The sequence below is a fragment of the Natator depressus genome, chromosome 15, assembly GCF_965152275.1.
Source record: "Natator depressus isolate rNatDep1 chromosome 15, rNatDep2.hap1, whole genome shotgun sequence".
In the NCBI taxonomy this organism is placed as follows: domain Eukaryota; kingdom Metazoa; phylum Chordata; order Testudines; family Cheloniidae; genus Natator; species Natator depressus.
Genome location: NC_134248.1, coordinates 3,376,423 through 3,389,770, shown reverse-complemented (window position 1 = coordinate 3,389,770; position 13,348 = coordinate 3,376,423). Strand labels below are relative to the sequence as shown.

The 13,348-nt window shown below is 57.6% G+C and overlaps 1 protein-coding gene across 1 annotated transcript in view; it reads right to left on the bottom strand.

Moving 5' to 3' along the window:
• Nucleotides 1-64: 64 nt before the first annotated feature.
• Nucleotides 65-13,348, bottom strand: part of LOC141999369 (uncharacterized) — a 73,362-nt gene continuing 60,078 nt past the window's right edge. Inside the window, exons 20-27 of the mRNA XM_074972714.1 lie at nucleotides 11,834-11,965; nucleotides 10,553-10,773; nucleotides 8,301-8,439; nucleotides 7,280-7,363; nucleotides 6,281-6,483; nucleotides 4,004-4,082; nucleotides 2,666-2,881; nucleotides 65-2,129 (exon numbers count right to left, since the gene is read on the bottom strand). Of these exons, the coding sequence (XP_074828815.1) occupies nucleotides 2,103-2,129; nucleotides 2,666-2,881; nucleotides 4,004-4,082; nucleotides 6,281-6,483; nucleotides 7,280-7,363; nucleotides 8,301-8,439; nucleotides 10,553-10,773; nucleotides 11,834-11,965 (1,101 nt within the window). The 3' untranslated portion in view covers nucleotides 65-2,102. The remainder of the gene's footprint in view (nucleotides 2,130-2,665; nucleotides 2,882-4,003; nucleotides 4,083-6,280; nucleotides 6,484-7,279; nucleotides 7,364-8,300; nucleotides 8,440-10,552; nucleotides 10,774-11,833; nucleotides 11,966-13,348) is intronic.

Here is a 13,348-nt window from a genome sequence, read left to right as displayed (position 1 = left end):
TACCACCCCACTCCCCCCAACCCCCCCCCCCCACATATCAAACCAGGAGCCCCCAGCATACCGTATTGTGTTTATATACAAACATATACAAAGTATCTACAGCCATGGTTGCAATATACTGTTCCATGGGCATGGACAGAAATTGGAAAACCCTGCATGTAATAAGAGGTACAGATGTCTTGATTGTGCTGGTACGGTACATTAATGTCACAATATAGCAGGGCTAGGACTAGAGGGTTAACCGTGGCTTGCAAGGCGTAGGGAGTGCTCTGCCTGCTAGTCTTCAAGATGCTCCAAAGCCACAAATCCTGTGGGCCCCCTGAGGAGGCCAAAGCCTTACCTTTCACACTAACACACCGGGCTTTTTAAAGATTGAAGCTCTGAGGCATCCCCTCTAGCATCCCCATCGGCATTTAAACACAAGATGCTGGTGTAGGGACTGAAGCTAGACGGTAGCAGCACATCTACAAAGGCAGCTGCAGCGGCACGAGCTTATCTGGCCCATTTCTCAGTGCTGACCCCCCCAGGAACTCACCCTCTGCCCAGTCTCAGACCCCTGGAGATGGGCAGTCATGCCTAGTGGTTGGAACAATTCAGTAGCCAAGAATCGGAGCCCGGGGAAGAGCTGGAGTTAGAGCTGCGGGTCAGAGCTGGATTACCTGGACTGAGGCAAGGCACAAGTAGGATTGGAAACAAGCAGGAACAGGAACTATCACAGCCATGGGCAAATGCTTTGAGCCTCTGCCCACCAATCGGGATACAGCCAATCCGGCAGCCTGCTGTACGCCAGCTGCACTCATCAGGCTGCCCAGAGACTGGCTCTGCTGCAGGCCTCATACCTGACATCTAGGCTACTTTTACACACACCTGCCCCCAGCTGCATTTTGAAAGCTGGCAAAGCGCTGCAAGGAGGCGTTGCAAAGATGGCTCTGAGGCTACTTGGAGGCGAGGCGGGGACCCAGATAGCTAGCAACCAGCAGTGAAAACAAGATGCAGAATCCTGAGCCATCTTCAGACGCTGCGGCCCAACCAGCCAGCGCTGTACCCAGACTGCTCGGCTTGCTCTTGGGAGGGGCATGCATGTACTTCTGGAATATCTGACACCCAGGGGACCTGGGTTCTATTCCTGGCTCTGCCATGGGCCTGCTGGGTGATCTTGGGCAGGTCACTGCACCTTTCCATACCTCTGTTTCCCCATCTGTAAAATGAGGCTGACGAAGCTGACCTCTTTTTTAAAAAGCTTTGAGATCTGCCAATGAAAAGTGCTATTGACAACCTAGGGATTATCATCATTTTGGTAATTTCCCACAGATTGCTGAGTTAACACCATTATTCATGTGCTGGTAGCACTTGCATTGTGCAAACACGGAGGAAGGCACAGTCCCTGCCCCAAAGAGCTTAGCATAAAGTACTTCCTGCTTGGAACAGGAGCCAGGATAGGGTTTAAAGGATGCCAAGGCATCCTTCAGACACGTACGAATACCAGCGGCCATGACAACAGGCACTCTTTGCCCTGTAGCTGGCAGAGCCACCCACACTCACCCACTCCTCCACCTTCCCACTTCTAGCAGAAAAGACATCACTCCACACCGCACTCCTGGGGCTATGAGACCCTCTCCGCCCCTTCTCTCACAGCGCCCGCAGCACCAACCCCTTGATGCATCAGCGGAGACTCTTCCACTTGGGCTCCAGTGTTTGCCTGGACTTGCTCTTTGGACTGGCCCCAGCACCGAACAGTCACTGCATGGCTCCGGTATTGCCCTAGATCCCCTCTCTGAACTGATCACTCCCGTCTTCAGCCACGGACTGGAATGGGTCTGCTCGGAAGGGGACAAGGGCCTTGGCTTCACCGAGCAGAAAACAGCCCAGGAGCATGAAGAGCAGCCAAGGGTTTGCGACAGCGGAGAACCTCCTGGGTTCTTCTCAAGCTCATGTGATGGGCTTCTTTCCTGACTCCCAGGAGCAGCGAGTGCGCCGCTGGATATCCTCGATGTTTAGAGCGACTCCACCCCTGCCATAGCCAGTCCTGCACCGCCCACGGTCTGGCCACAGAAGATGACTCTTCCACCTGCTCAGCTTCATGGTCCCCAGCAGCACACGCGCTACTTCCTGTAGCTCGCCCCAGGGACCTGTGGGAAAGAGAGAGCTGGTGTCAGGTGCCTCTGAAACAGGGAGAAGAGAAAAATCGCACAAGCTGGGCTCCCTGTGGTTTAGCTCCTTCCCGCCCATGCAGCTTGACACAGCTGGGTGAGAAGGTCTCCCAGCCCGTGGCAGATGGAGCCCAATAGATAACTGCCGAAGGGAAGGGGAAGAAGGAAAGCGATTTGGTTGGGAGTGTGGGACACAATCAGGAAGAGGGTGGGGACGAGGCCACAGGGCAGGGGGGAGGGTTTGAGGAAAGCCACAGTGACAGGGAAGGAAGGGGAGCTTAGAGACACTCAGCCCAGGTCCTCCGAGGTATTTAGGCACCTAAATGGCTTTCAATGGGCATTAGACAACCAAATACCTTTGAGGACTGGGCCGCTGAACGCAGCACTGGTAGGTCATGGCTGCAGCGAGCCTTGCCATGCAGTAGGCGGCTGGGCAGCCGAACCGGTCAGTCAGGGCCTGCAGCTCGTGGCTCGGCCCTCAGGCCAGGCTGGGGTGAGTGCGCTGGCCCCATTACCTTTTCTCTGCCCGTCTGGCCTGGCTCTGCCCGCAGGGCAGCGAGGTCATCCAGGCTGCCCCCGCGGTAGAGGGCGTTCTCCGCTCGCAGCTCCCTCACACGGCCCTGCAGTTGACGCAGGAGCTTTGAGGACACAAAGCTGCGCCCCCCAAGTTGGGGGGCGGTGCACAGGGAGGAGGAGGTGGTCGGGCAGAGATGGGTGTGCTCGTGCCGGTCCTGTGGGCAAGAGAAAGGAGAAAGCTTTAGCTGGGGTTCAAAACACACTGAGCCCAGCTGGAGGCATGTGGGCCCAGCACATCGGAGACACCAGGGCTGCTCCCGCCTGGCCACTGGTGAGGTGCACAGCCAGGGGGCCAGAGCCTGGAACTAGGCCAGGAGATCTGGGTTCTGTTCCTGACTGCCACAGGCTTGTTGGGTGACCACAGATAAGTCAGTGCAGCGAGCCTCAGTTTCCCCAGTGTGCTGAGAGACATCCGGGCGGGACACACAATAGCAGGGCTGCATGCTGTTAGTGCAGGGATGCGGCACAGTAGGGTCTGACAAGCCCTAATTAGTTAAGCACCATAACACTCCCCCAAGGCAGGAGAAGTTTGGGAACCCTGAAATGCAGCCATCTCTGGGGTGGAATGGGGCACCGGTTTAGCAGCACACAGCCACACTACCAAGAGATGCAGCAGAATGCATCCAACTGAGAGTGCAGGGGGCATGGGGCGGGGGGGAGGGCAGGATGGAATTACCTGAGCTTGGATAGGGCCAGGACACTGGGGCTCAGGACTCATACACACTAAGGAGCATAAGGGGTCAGTTCATGTTAGAGACAGCGCCGCCAGCCGCACAGGCCTCCTGCCCTTGCCCCCTGCAGCTGGGATTGGGTTAGAGCTGTCTCCGAGGGAGGAGTGCAGCTTCCTGAAGCACCACCACCCTATCCAAGTGCCAGCCCTGGCTGTCTCTGCTTGGCCCCTGAGCTCTCCAGGGCACAGCATTAGGGGACATGGCTGCAGGACATGTCAGGTGCCTGGGAGGTATTAGGGCCACTGGAATAGCCCTTCAGCTTGTAGCACCCATCAGCTACTAACACTGACAGTACTCTGCACCCAGGGCTGGATTCTGGCCTCCTGGACTATCATCTCCCTTGGTCTCTCCCTAAGAGGCTGCCTTGCCCTTTACAATCCCCTGCTCCACAGACTCATCTCAGCCCAGAACGTGGCTGGGAGCTTCCGCTGCCTGGCAAGCCGTGTGCCCTCCCAGTGAGACTGATCCAAGCAGAGAAGGTCCCTGAACCAGCCGGGACCCTTTCACTGTCCTCGCTTTAGCCAGAGGTGAGTGTTTCTCCTTTACCGTGGAAAGCCGCCCGATTTCTGCGTCCAGTCTCTCCACACTCCTGCGAAGGCCCCTGGGCCTGTCCCAGGAGAAGCGCCTGTGGGGGGAAGATCACATTCCCTCATGGGCAAATGGCATGAGAAGGCAAGGCAGCCTAGTCGCTCCTTGGCCAGAGTGAGTTAACCTCCAGGGGCGACTCCTCCTCCCTCCACAGCAGGGTCCGGGTGGGGAGCTGCCATATACACAGCGTAGCGTGAATGGTGACCGGAGGGCGATATGCTGCTGGGACTCAAGAAGGGCAGCGGAGATCTGTGTAGGCTCTCTCCAGATACATTCGAGCTGAGAATGGGAACAAGGGCCAGATCCCTCTGCATGGCAAACCTCCCCATTGGCCCAGACAGACCCTTCTCCATCCCAAACATTCCTACGCTATTCCCCAGACTAACAGCCGCCCTCCGAGGGGCAAATAGCCACCAGTTTAAGAGTAAAGACAAGTGTCAGTGGACGAAAAGCTAAGGCTGCAAACTCCAGTTCCAGCGCCTGGGTGCTGGCTCTCAGCGGACAATGGGACTGGGGTGGGGTCACGCAGGGCTCCGGGAGGACTTGGGACAGCATGGAGAATGGGAGGCGGGAATCTCACCCTCTCACCTCAACTCCCAGCTGCGACACACCCTCCCCAGCCACTTCCCTGTGTTAAGTACACAGGGCCTGATCCCCGCTGGGTTCCACCAGATGATACCGGCGTAAAACTGCCCTGGAGCAGAGGACAGTAGGCCCTGTCAGCTTCCAGGTACCATCCCCCAGAAATCTGCCAGGGCTCAAAGGGTTAACCCTGGGATTGCATTGCTGAGTGCCCCAATATGAGACAAACCTTCCATTGTCTTTGATGCCTCCCAGCTCATCCCCCGTGAAACACAGAGGTCCACCCCCCAGAGCCGATAGCAGCAGGATCCCATTTGCCAGACAGGCTAGTGTATGGTCTAGTAGCTTTGTTATGAGTCCGTTCTACGGGAACTGCCGACAACTGGCCCTCATGGGGTGCTTGGCACATGCCGATGCCAGCGGTCACCTTTCCCTTACGAACGCCATACTGCGGCTGCAGGGAAAGAAGCAGCCGTTTCGCTGAACAGACTGGCTCCAGGGAAGGGGTGTGATCCCAGGACCACATGGCAATGAGGGAGGCTAGCTGGCTTGGGGGACCTTGTGCTCGCTGCTGTCAACCTGGGCCAGGATGGTAGCGGCCAAAAACTGTTACCACCAGGGGGCTGTTCAGAGGCTGGGGTGAAGCAAGTTTGAGGGGTCTCAGCCCTGGTCCCAGTGAGCAGGCGTCCCCCACGCTGGACTGTCAGCACGTCAGCAGTGTAGGCCTGAATGGGCACCGGAGAATGAAATACCTCCCCGAGCGCCTTGCGCTGCCTCAGCCACCCCCAGCAGCCAGCTCCAGCGCAGCATCCCAGGCTGTCCGGAGCAGGATAGTCACTGGATTTCCCTGACACCCAGCGGTGCCCAGCGAGCAAGGGCCTCACTCAGTCTCCAGTCCGGGCACTGGGCTGCTCTCTCTCTCTAGCTGACACCGGAAGCAAGCCCCAGCCCCCCACCTGTCTCCTCCCTGACTTACTCCACGGAGGGATTTTCAGAAGTGCTCAGCATTGGCTTAACTCAGCTCCTGCTGACGTCAACGGTTAAACCCTCCACTGGTTCCAGCAGGGGCAGGCAGGCCAACCCCTCACCCCTCCTAAGGGGTCCCGGACCCACAGTGTGAGCCCCCAGAGCCCTCCGCAGTCTGGTGCCGGCCTCCAGTCATTGCCCAGCCGGGCAGAGTGGGGACTAGTTTGATGCCCTCTTGCATCCCTTATTGATTTGTGAACACTCAGCCCAGCTCCAGAGCACTATGCCGAGGAGGCGAGTTTACTCTCCCCACTTTACAGGGGAGCTGGGCCCAGCACAAACGTGGGTGCCACCCGCCAGCACCCTCACAGAAGAGGCACTTTTTGTGCAGTGCGTCACTCTGGGTGTGGAAGGGACATCAGGGATTCACCCGAGGGTCCACAGCAGCTCAGGAGCAGAGCTGGGAGCAGCTCTCACATCTCCTGCCCCTTTAGCCCAGAGCACTGGCCACTGGGGACACGCTGCCACCCTCCATTTCTGGGCTTGCTCGTGGAAGCTGGAGACATGGGCTAGAGCCCTGCACTTCAAAGCCCCAACGAGGAGCAGAGGTCTGGCTGCTGGCGGTGGCAGGGCCCCTAACGCTGCCTGTGGAATCTCTCTTCCCGCCCTCCCCAGCTATTCACTCACGTCTCCCGCTCCGCATTCAGCTCCTCCTCAAACTTGCGGGCCAGCTTGCAGGTGGTCTGGTCTTTCCAGTGGGCCATGCACCTCTGGATGGCCCACAGCTCGTTGTCCTTCTCCCGCAGCTGCTGGCGCAGCGTCTGCTGCTCCCCACCCCCAGCCTCCTTCAGCTGGCTGCGCTGCAGGCTGGCGATCTCCTGGAGGTGCTCCTGCAGGATGAGGCCAGTCAACACAGCTGGTCCCAGGCCTCACATGCCCATTGTCCTCCCCACCCACCCTTGGCCAGAGGAACCGACGGGTGGGGGCCTCATCATGTCTCTCACTCATGAAAGAAGCTAGACACAGGCTGCTGCAGTGTTTGGACCCAGATCTGAAGGTTTGGGGAGGGCAGTTCAGATCCAGGCTCATCTTGGTTTTATCGCAGAAGCCTTCCATCCCGGGGGAGGCATGGCCTGGAGGATGGGGCACGGGCTGGAAGCTGGGATCCTGGCAGCCCATGAATAGGGAAGGTACTAGAGACCTCCCCTCCACTGATCCAACAGTGAGGAACCTGAATGGCCTGCCCCTGTACTCCAGCCTTTCCCTTCTCAGCCACACAGAGCCACCAGAAGGAATGTCCTTATGGTGGGAGAGGCAACCCAGAGGGCTGCAGCAGAGATCCTGGGGGTGGGGTGGGGGGATGAAGGTGGTTGCCTGGGGGCAGAGGTGAGAGTCTGCAGGGGAGACCACTTAGGGTCCACACCCTTCCTCCCCCTCTGGAAGCAGCAGGATCTGGGAATCCAGCCCCAGGTGTCCAGCAGCGAAAGGCTGGGCTATGGCCCGCTGTGCTACCCGGCCCAGTCTCAGCATCTCTCTTGGTGGTGTGAAGCATCAGGCACAATCCCTGCTGAGCTCTACAGGGAGGCCAGGCTGAAGAGTGCTGGGTGCAGCTCAGCCTCACGGGACGGGGGAGTGGGAGGAGTGCCCCCCAGGGCAGATCCGTGCCAGGCTCCCAGAGGGACGTACTTGGATCAGTCGCTCCTTCAGGGCCTCCAGGGCTTCCTTGCTCTCCAAGTGAAGCTGCTCTCGCTGCTGCCTCAGCTCCCACTGCTGCAGGTAGAAGGGACTCGCTGCTGTCAGGGTGAAGTCACACAACCTTGATGGCCACCCGCTGCCCATACACTGATGTAGCTTTGGGGTGGTGCTATGGTTGGCCACAAAGGCACCTTTAACGGCTTCTCTCCTCTGCCAGGTTGTTTCCACCCTCCTCTCCCTTTCCTGTGGGCAGCTGTCTGCTCAGCACTAGAAGCACTGGGGGGGCCATTCAGCTCAAGAGCTGGTCCCTGCGGTGACACCGGACCCTAGATCTTGTCTGTTTTACATTCAGCATTTAGAGAGGGGACAAATGGACTGTTGCAATCCATATGGCAAAGGGATCTGTGCCAAGCACATGGCATATTCAACTCCATGGAGCCCTCCATGTCTGGATTTCAGGGACGCTGCTGCTCCCACCAAGGAGCTGGCCCTCCGCAGAATCTAGTTACAGCTTGCCAGAGAGGCAGGGCTCAGGGCATGAGGCCAGTAACCCCAGGGGCATTGCTGACTTTCTATTATCCCAGCAGCACCCTCTCCAGCTGAGATCACTGCCCTGTTGTGCTGGGCGCTGATAGATAGAGTAAGACAAGCCCTGCCCTGAGGAGCTTACATACTAAATAGACAAGAGAGACACAGGGTCTATCAGCCTTGAGTCAGGCCAGGGCGCCACCTAGAACCACATCCTGCCTCAGGCAGTGGCCACTTCCTGATGCATCAGCAAAAGAAAAAGGAAAAGCCCACAATGCATCTGGCCAAATGTACTGCCCATAGAGGGGAACACTGCTCCTGCCTCTGTGGCTAGCAGCTTCTGCCCTGAAGCATGAGGCCCCTTGTCCTGGCCAGCATAACCACCAAGGTCAGCAAACCACCCAGCCCCTTTGAAAGCCCCACCATGGCATTTGGCTCTGTGGGAAATGAAATGATCTCTCCCCCCACAGTTCTCTCGAATCACCTTCTCCTCCTGGAAGTGAAGCATGGTGCGTTTCTGAGCTTCCAGCTCCTGCTGCAAGGCTCCGAGGTAGCGCTGGGTCTCCTCGCTCACTCCCTGCAGGAGCTGGAGTGCGTGGCTGGTCGACAGGGCAGATGGGCTCCTGGAGGAAACAAGAAGTGGTTTGGGACGTAACCTGTCTGGGCCGCCACGGATCAGCTGTGTGGGACTGACCCTGGGATCTCGGGATCTCACGGCGTGCGCTTCTACTGCCTAAGCTAAAGGACTCGGAGTCTGCTGCAGCCTCGTAAATCTCTAGCCACGGACTACGAGATACTAGAGGGGAGCAGAGCCCAGCACTGTGCCAGGAGGGGCTACGCCAACAGCACTCCCAGCTGTGCTCCCGCTGGGCAGAGCCCGCTTGGGAATGGTGCTGTCAGATTCACTTCCCTAGGGGAGACCCGGATTGACATCCCTGTGCTGCCACAGACCCCCTGAGTGACCTTGGCTGGCGTCTTCCGGCTCAGTTCCCTCTGTGCAATGAGAGCAACCCTGCCTTAGTACACAGGAAGGCTGTGAGGATAAATACACTAAAGATGGTGAGGCACCCAGATACCATGGGGATGGACACCCTAGACAGACAGATTCAAACAAGGTTCTCCTCCCAGCTCTCAGGCTAGACGTAGCTGTCTAGCATCTACTCCTGGACAGGGCTGGTGCAAGGATGTTTCGCGCCCTAGGCCAAACTTCCACCTTGCACCCGCCCCGCCCCAGCCCTGCGGCAGCTCCCCGCCCCCCCTTCGCCCTGAGGCGCCCCCCCTGCGGCAGCTCCCCCCCCCGCCCTGAGGCACCTCCCCTGCGGCAGCTCCCCGCCGCCCCCTCTCTCCCTCCCTCCCCTTGGCCCGGGGAGCCGCGTGCGGCAGCTCCCCGCCCCAGCTCACCTCTGCTCCGCCTCCTCCCTGAGCATGTTGCCGCCGCCATGTCTCCCGCCTCCCAGGCTTGCGGCGCCAATCAGCTGTTTGGCAGCAAGCCTGGGAGGGAGAGAAGCAGAGCGGGGCGGGGCTCAGGGGAGGTGGCGGAGCAGAGGTGAGCTGGGGCGGGGAGCAGTTCTCCTGTGCGTCCCGTCCCCGCCCCCGTTATTTGCTGCAGGCAGCCTCCCCGCGCCCCCCTGTCCCAGCTCACCTCCGCTCCACCGCCTCCCCGGAGCGTGCTTTTGGCTGCCCCCCAACCACTTGGCGCCCTTGGCGACCACCTAGTTCCCCTAGTTGCACCGGCCCTGCTCCTGGCACAGCGGCTTGTACGTGGAAGCCCCATTGGAAGATGTGGGCACCAGCCCCGGAATTTGTGGACCTACCGCCCTGGGGAACCCCCGCAGAGGCTCATGAATCAGAAGACCTCAGGCAGGGCTATCCCTAGCTATTCTGGGGCCCTACACAGCCCCCCCTGCAGGTAGTTGTAGCCGTGTCAGTCCCAGGATATTAGACACAAGGTAGGGGAGGTGAGATCTTTCACTGGACCAACTTCCTGATGCTCCAGCAAAAGGCAATGAACGTGTCTCACACACCAAGAGAAGCTGATCCAGTAAAGGACCCTATCTCCCCCTCCTTGTCTCTCTGGTGACTGTTATCATCTGTACTGCAGCCACACCCAGGAGCCCCAGCCATGGAGCAGGACCTCGCTGTGCTAAGCCCCGTACAAACCCAGCTCAAACTGACTGCAAGCTCTTTGGGGCGGGGACCACCTAAGTATAAGACAGACAGGTGGGGAGCCCCAGGAAACCATGAGGTTATAGTGTGATGGTGGTGATCCCGCTGTGGGGAGAGCTGGGGGCCCATAGACAGCTGACTCCGGCAGGGAAAGGGGCAGCCAGTGGGTGGGGTGAGCATTGGTTCAGGGCATGCTCTCCACTGCAGCTTCAGGTGGGGATGCTCCTACAGAAGTCCTGGTGGCAATGAAAGCTTCCACCCCCCCCCCCCGGGGGGAGGGGGGGCAGTGGAAACACCAGCTGTTCTCAGCAGAGGGTGTGGATCCAGCCCTAAGACAATGATCTTCAGGACACAGTGAGTGAAATTCCCCCCTGGGCAGAGGGCCAGCATAAGGCCTGGGCACCACGTAAGCCTAGGCTGGCCTTCTGCCCAAAGGTGAATTTCCCAGGAGGAGCAGAACAAATGCAGCTGAGCCTGCTTGCCATTGGTCAGCGCTGGGCAAGATGGCAGGGTTTTGGCCTCCAAAGACATTACAAACCATGCTGCATTCAAGAGGTTAAAGGGTCTCACCCATGTGCCATCTGCCCCCTGGCTCTCTCAGGAAGCAGGTCCTGAAGGCGTTGGCATGCCAAGCCAATCTCCCTGGCCAGGGAGCGCTCGGCCTGCTCGGCTTGGGACTGTGCCTCCCACTCCCGGAGGGACATTTCGTTCCGCTCAGCCCGCAAGTGGCTCTGCTCCTCCTCCAGCTGCTGCAGCCTCGCTCGCAGCCGGTCGCTCTCATGAGCCCTCTCCTAGGGTGAGGGACACAAAAACAGAGGATTTAGCAACAATGCACTGGGAAGGAAATTTCTGTTCTTCCAGGACTCCCAGCTCCGAGCACTGCAGCACATCTGGATTGCTGAGACTGCAGGACTCCCGGCTCCGATCACAGCAGCACATCTGGACTGCTGCGACCGCAGGACTCCTGGCTCCGATCACAGCAGCACATCTGGACTGCTGCGACCGCAGGACTCCCGGCTCCGATCACAGCAGCACATCTGGACTGCTGCGACCACAGGACTCCCGGCTCCGATCACAGCAGCACATCTGGATTGCTGCCACCGCAGGACTCCCGGCTCCGATCACAGCAGCACATCTGGACTGCTGCCACCGCAGGACTCCCGGCTCCGATCACAGCAGCACATCTGGACTGCTGCCACTGCAGAACTCCCGGCTCCGATCACAGCAGCACATCTGGATTGCTGCGACCACAGGACTCCCGGCTCTGAGCACTGCAGCACATCTGGATTGCTGCGACCGCAGGACTCCCGGCTCTGAGCACTGCAGCACATCTGGATTGCTGCGACCGCAGGACTCCCGGCTCCGAGCACAGCAGCACATCTGGATTGCTGCGACCGCAGGACTCCTGGCTCCGATCACAGCAGCACATCTGGATTGCTGTGACTGCAGGACTCCCAGCTCCGAGCACTGCAGCACATCTGGACTGCTACAGCCCCAAGGCTCTCAGCTATGTGGCACATGTAGATGCAGCTTCCCTTTCCTGCAGTGCAGGTAATGTGGGTTTGTTCCTACCTGCTGGGAGGGCCCATTACAGCCAATTGCTCAGTAGGGGATGAAGTCCCATTCACAACACTCAAGACACAGACTCACTGGGATAGGACAGAACGATCCATGTTCAAGCAGGCTGGGTCAATAAGTGGTGGGGAGGGATGAGCTTTGGGCCAGTGGCTTCCCTCCTGCAGGGGAGTCAGGTCTAATCCTCCTCCATGTCCATGAGCCCCTAAAATCCTCATTCCCCCACTCTCTGTCACACTCCCTGTGATTGTGGGCTGGCCTGGCAGCCATCCCCACCTGCTCCAGCTCCTCGCTCAGTCTCCTTAGTGCCTCCATCTTCTCCTCCTGCAGCAACGTCCACAGCTCTTCCAGGGCCTCCTTCTTCTCCCGCTGGAGCGAGCGGCTGTGGAGCTCCAGCTCCTGAATTCTCTGCAACACAAGCCGGGAGCAACCTGCTGTAACGCCAGCCATGCCATCCCCTGCCTTTCCCCAGTGAGCCCTCTTCAGGCTGGCACGCACTCTGTCCTGCGGGAAACCACATCACGACACACTGGCTTTGCCACAAGCCGATTGCCACTCATGGCCTACTCCACGTACAGCACAGGGAGGCCCCTTAGCCTGAAACACAGCACAGTACATGGGAGATAAAGTGACATCAAAGAATCAGCTACCGGCCCTTGCTCAGCGCAGATTCCTGAGGTGTACGGTCTGGTAAGATGGGTTCTGGGCCCCACTCTGCTCCTGACCAATGTCTGGTGCTGGGCAAACAACTTCCCTGCTCGGGCCTCAGTTTCTCATCTGTAAAATGGGGATGATAATACTTCCCTACTGATCTCCACAGCAGGGTCTGAGCAAGCGGGTTCCTTTATGTTTATAAATTGATTTACAAATATAAACCCTAATTAGTAGCAGTAGTAATCCTTCATTGTGACAGAATATACCCTCATGTCCACACCCTACACAGTTTTGTACAAAATATACCTTGTGAGGTACCATCTGAAAACTCATAATTTGCTGATTAGTAAGGTCATGGCAAAATGCACGAAGCCGTGTTATCTGTGAAGTTATAAACGTAATTTGATATCATGACTAAAAGTATGTTTTCCAGAGAAGATTGGGGAGTGTCCAAACCAGTTCCTCAGAGACAAAGCCCAAGCTGCTGCCTCAGCCAGATGTAAACAAGGCTGCTAAGTGGCCATTCTTTGGCAGGAAAGGGGGCAGGGGGAAAAAAAACTACATCTTAGCAAAGAAACAGCATGGAGTTCCGATCCACACAGGCTGCCTGTTGCCATGCTCCAGCTGGAAATGCTTCTCAAAGGGGGAACAGGACTATAAAAAGAAGGGGCAGATACTCCCAGGCACCCCTCCTTCACCGTCTCTCTCTGTCCACTGATTCACTGCATGAGAAGGGCCAAAGGAAGCAGCCATTAAACAGAACAAGGGCTCCTGGCCTAAGAAGTTTGGTCAGTAAGACTCTTGAGAGCATGTGGTGAGAAAACTTTGCTTTGAATTTAACATAGTTAAATTAGGCACCAGTTGCATTTTATCTTTATTTTTCTGGTAATTATTTCTGACTTTTATGCCTCATGACGTGTACTCACTTAAAATCTCTCTCTTTGTAGTTAATAAACTTGTTTTATTGTTTTATCTAAACCAGTGTGTTTAAATTGAAGAGTCAGGGAAACTCCATTTGTGGCAACGAAGCGTGCATATTATTCCTATTAAAGAAATATGGACTTTATGAATATGTATTGTCCAGGAGAGGACTGGGCAGTACAGGACCTACATTTCTGGGGGGAAATCTAGGATGGG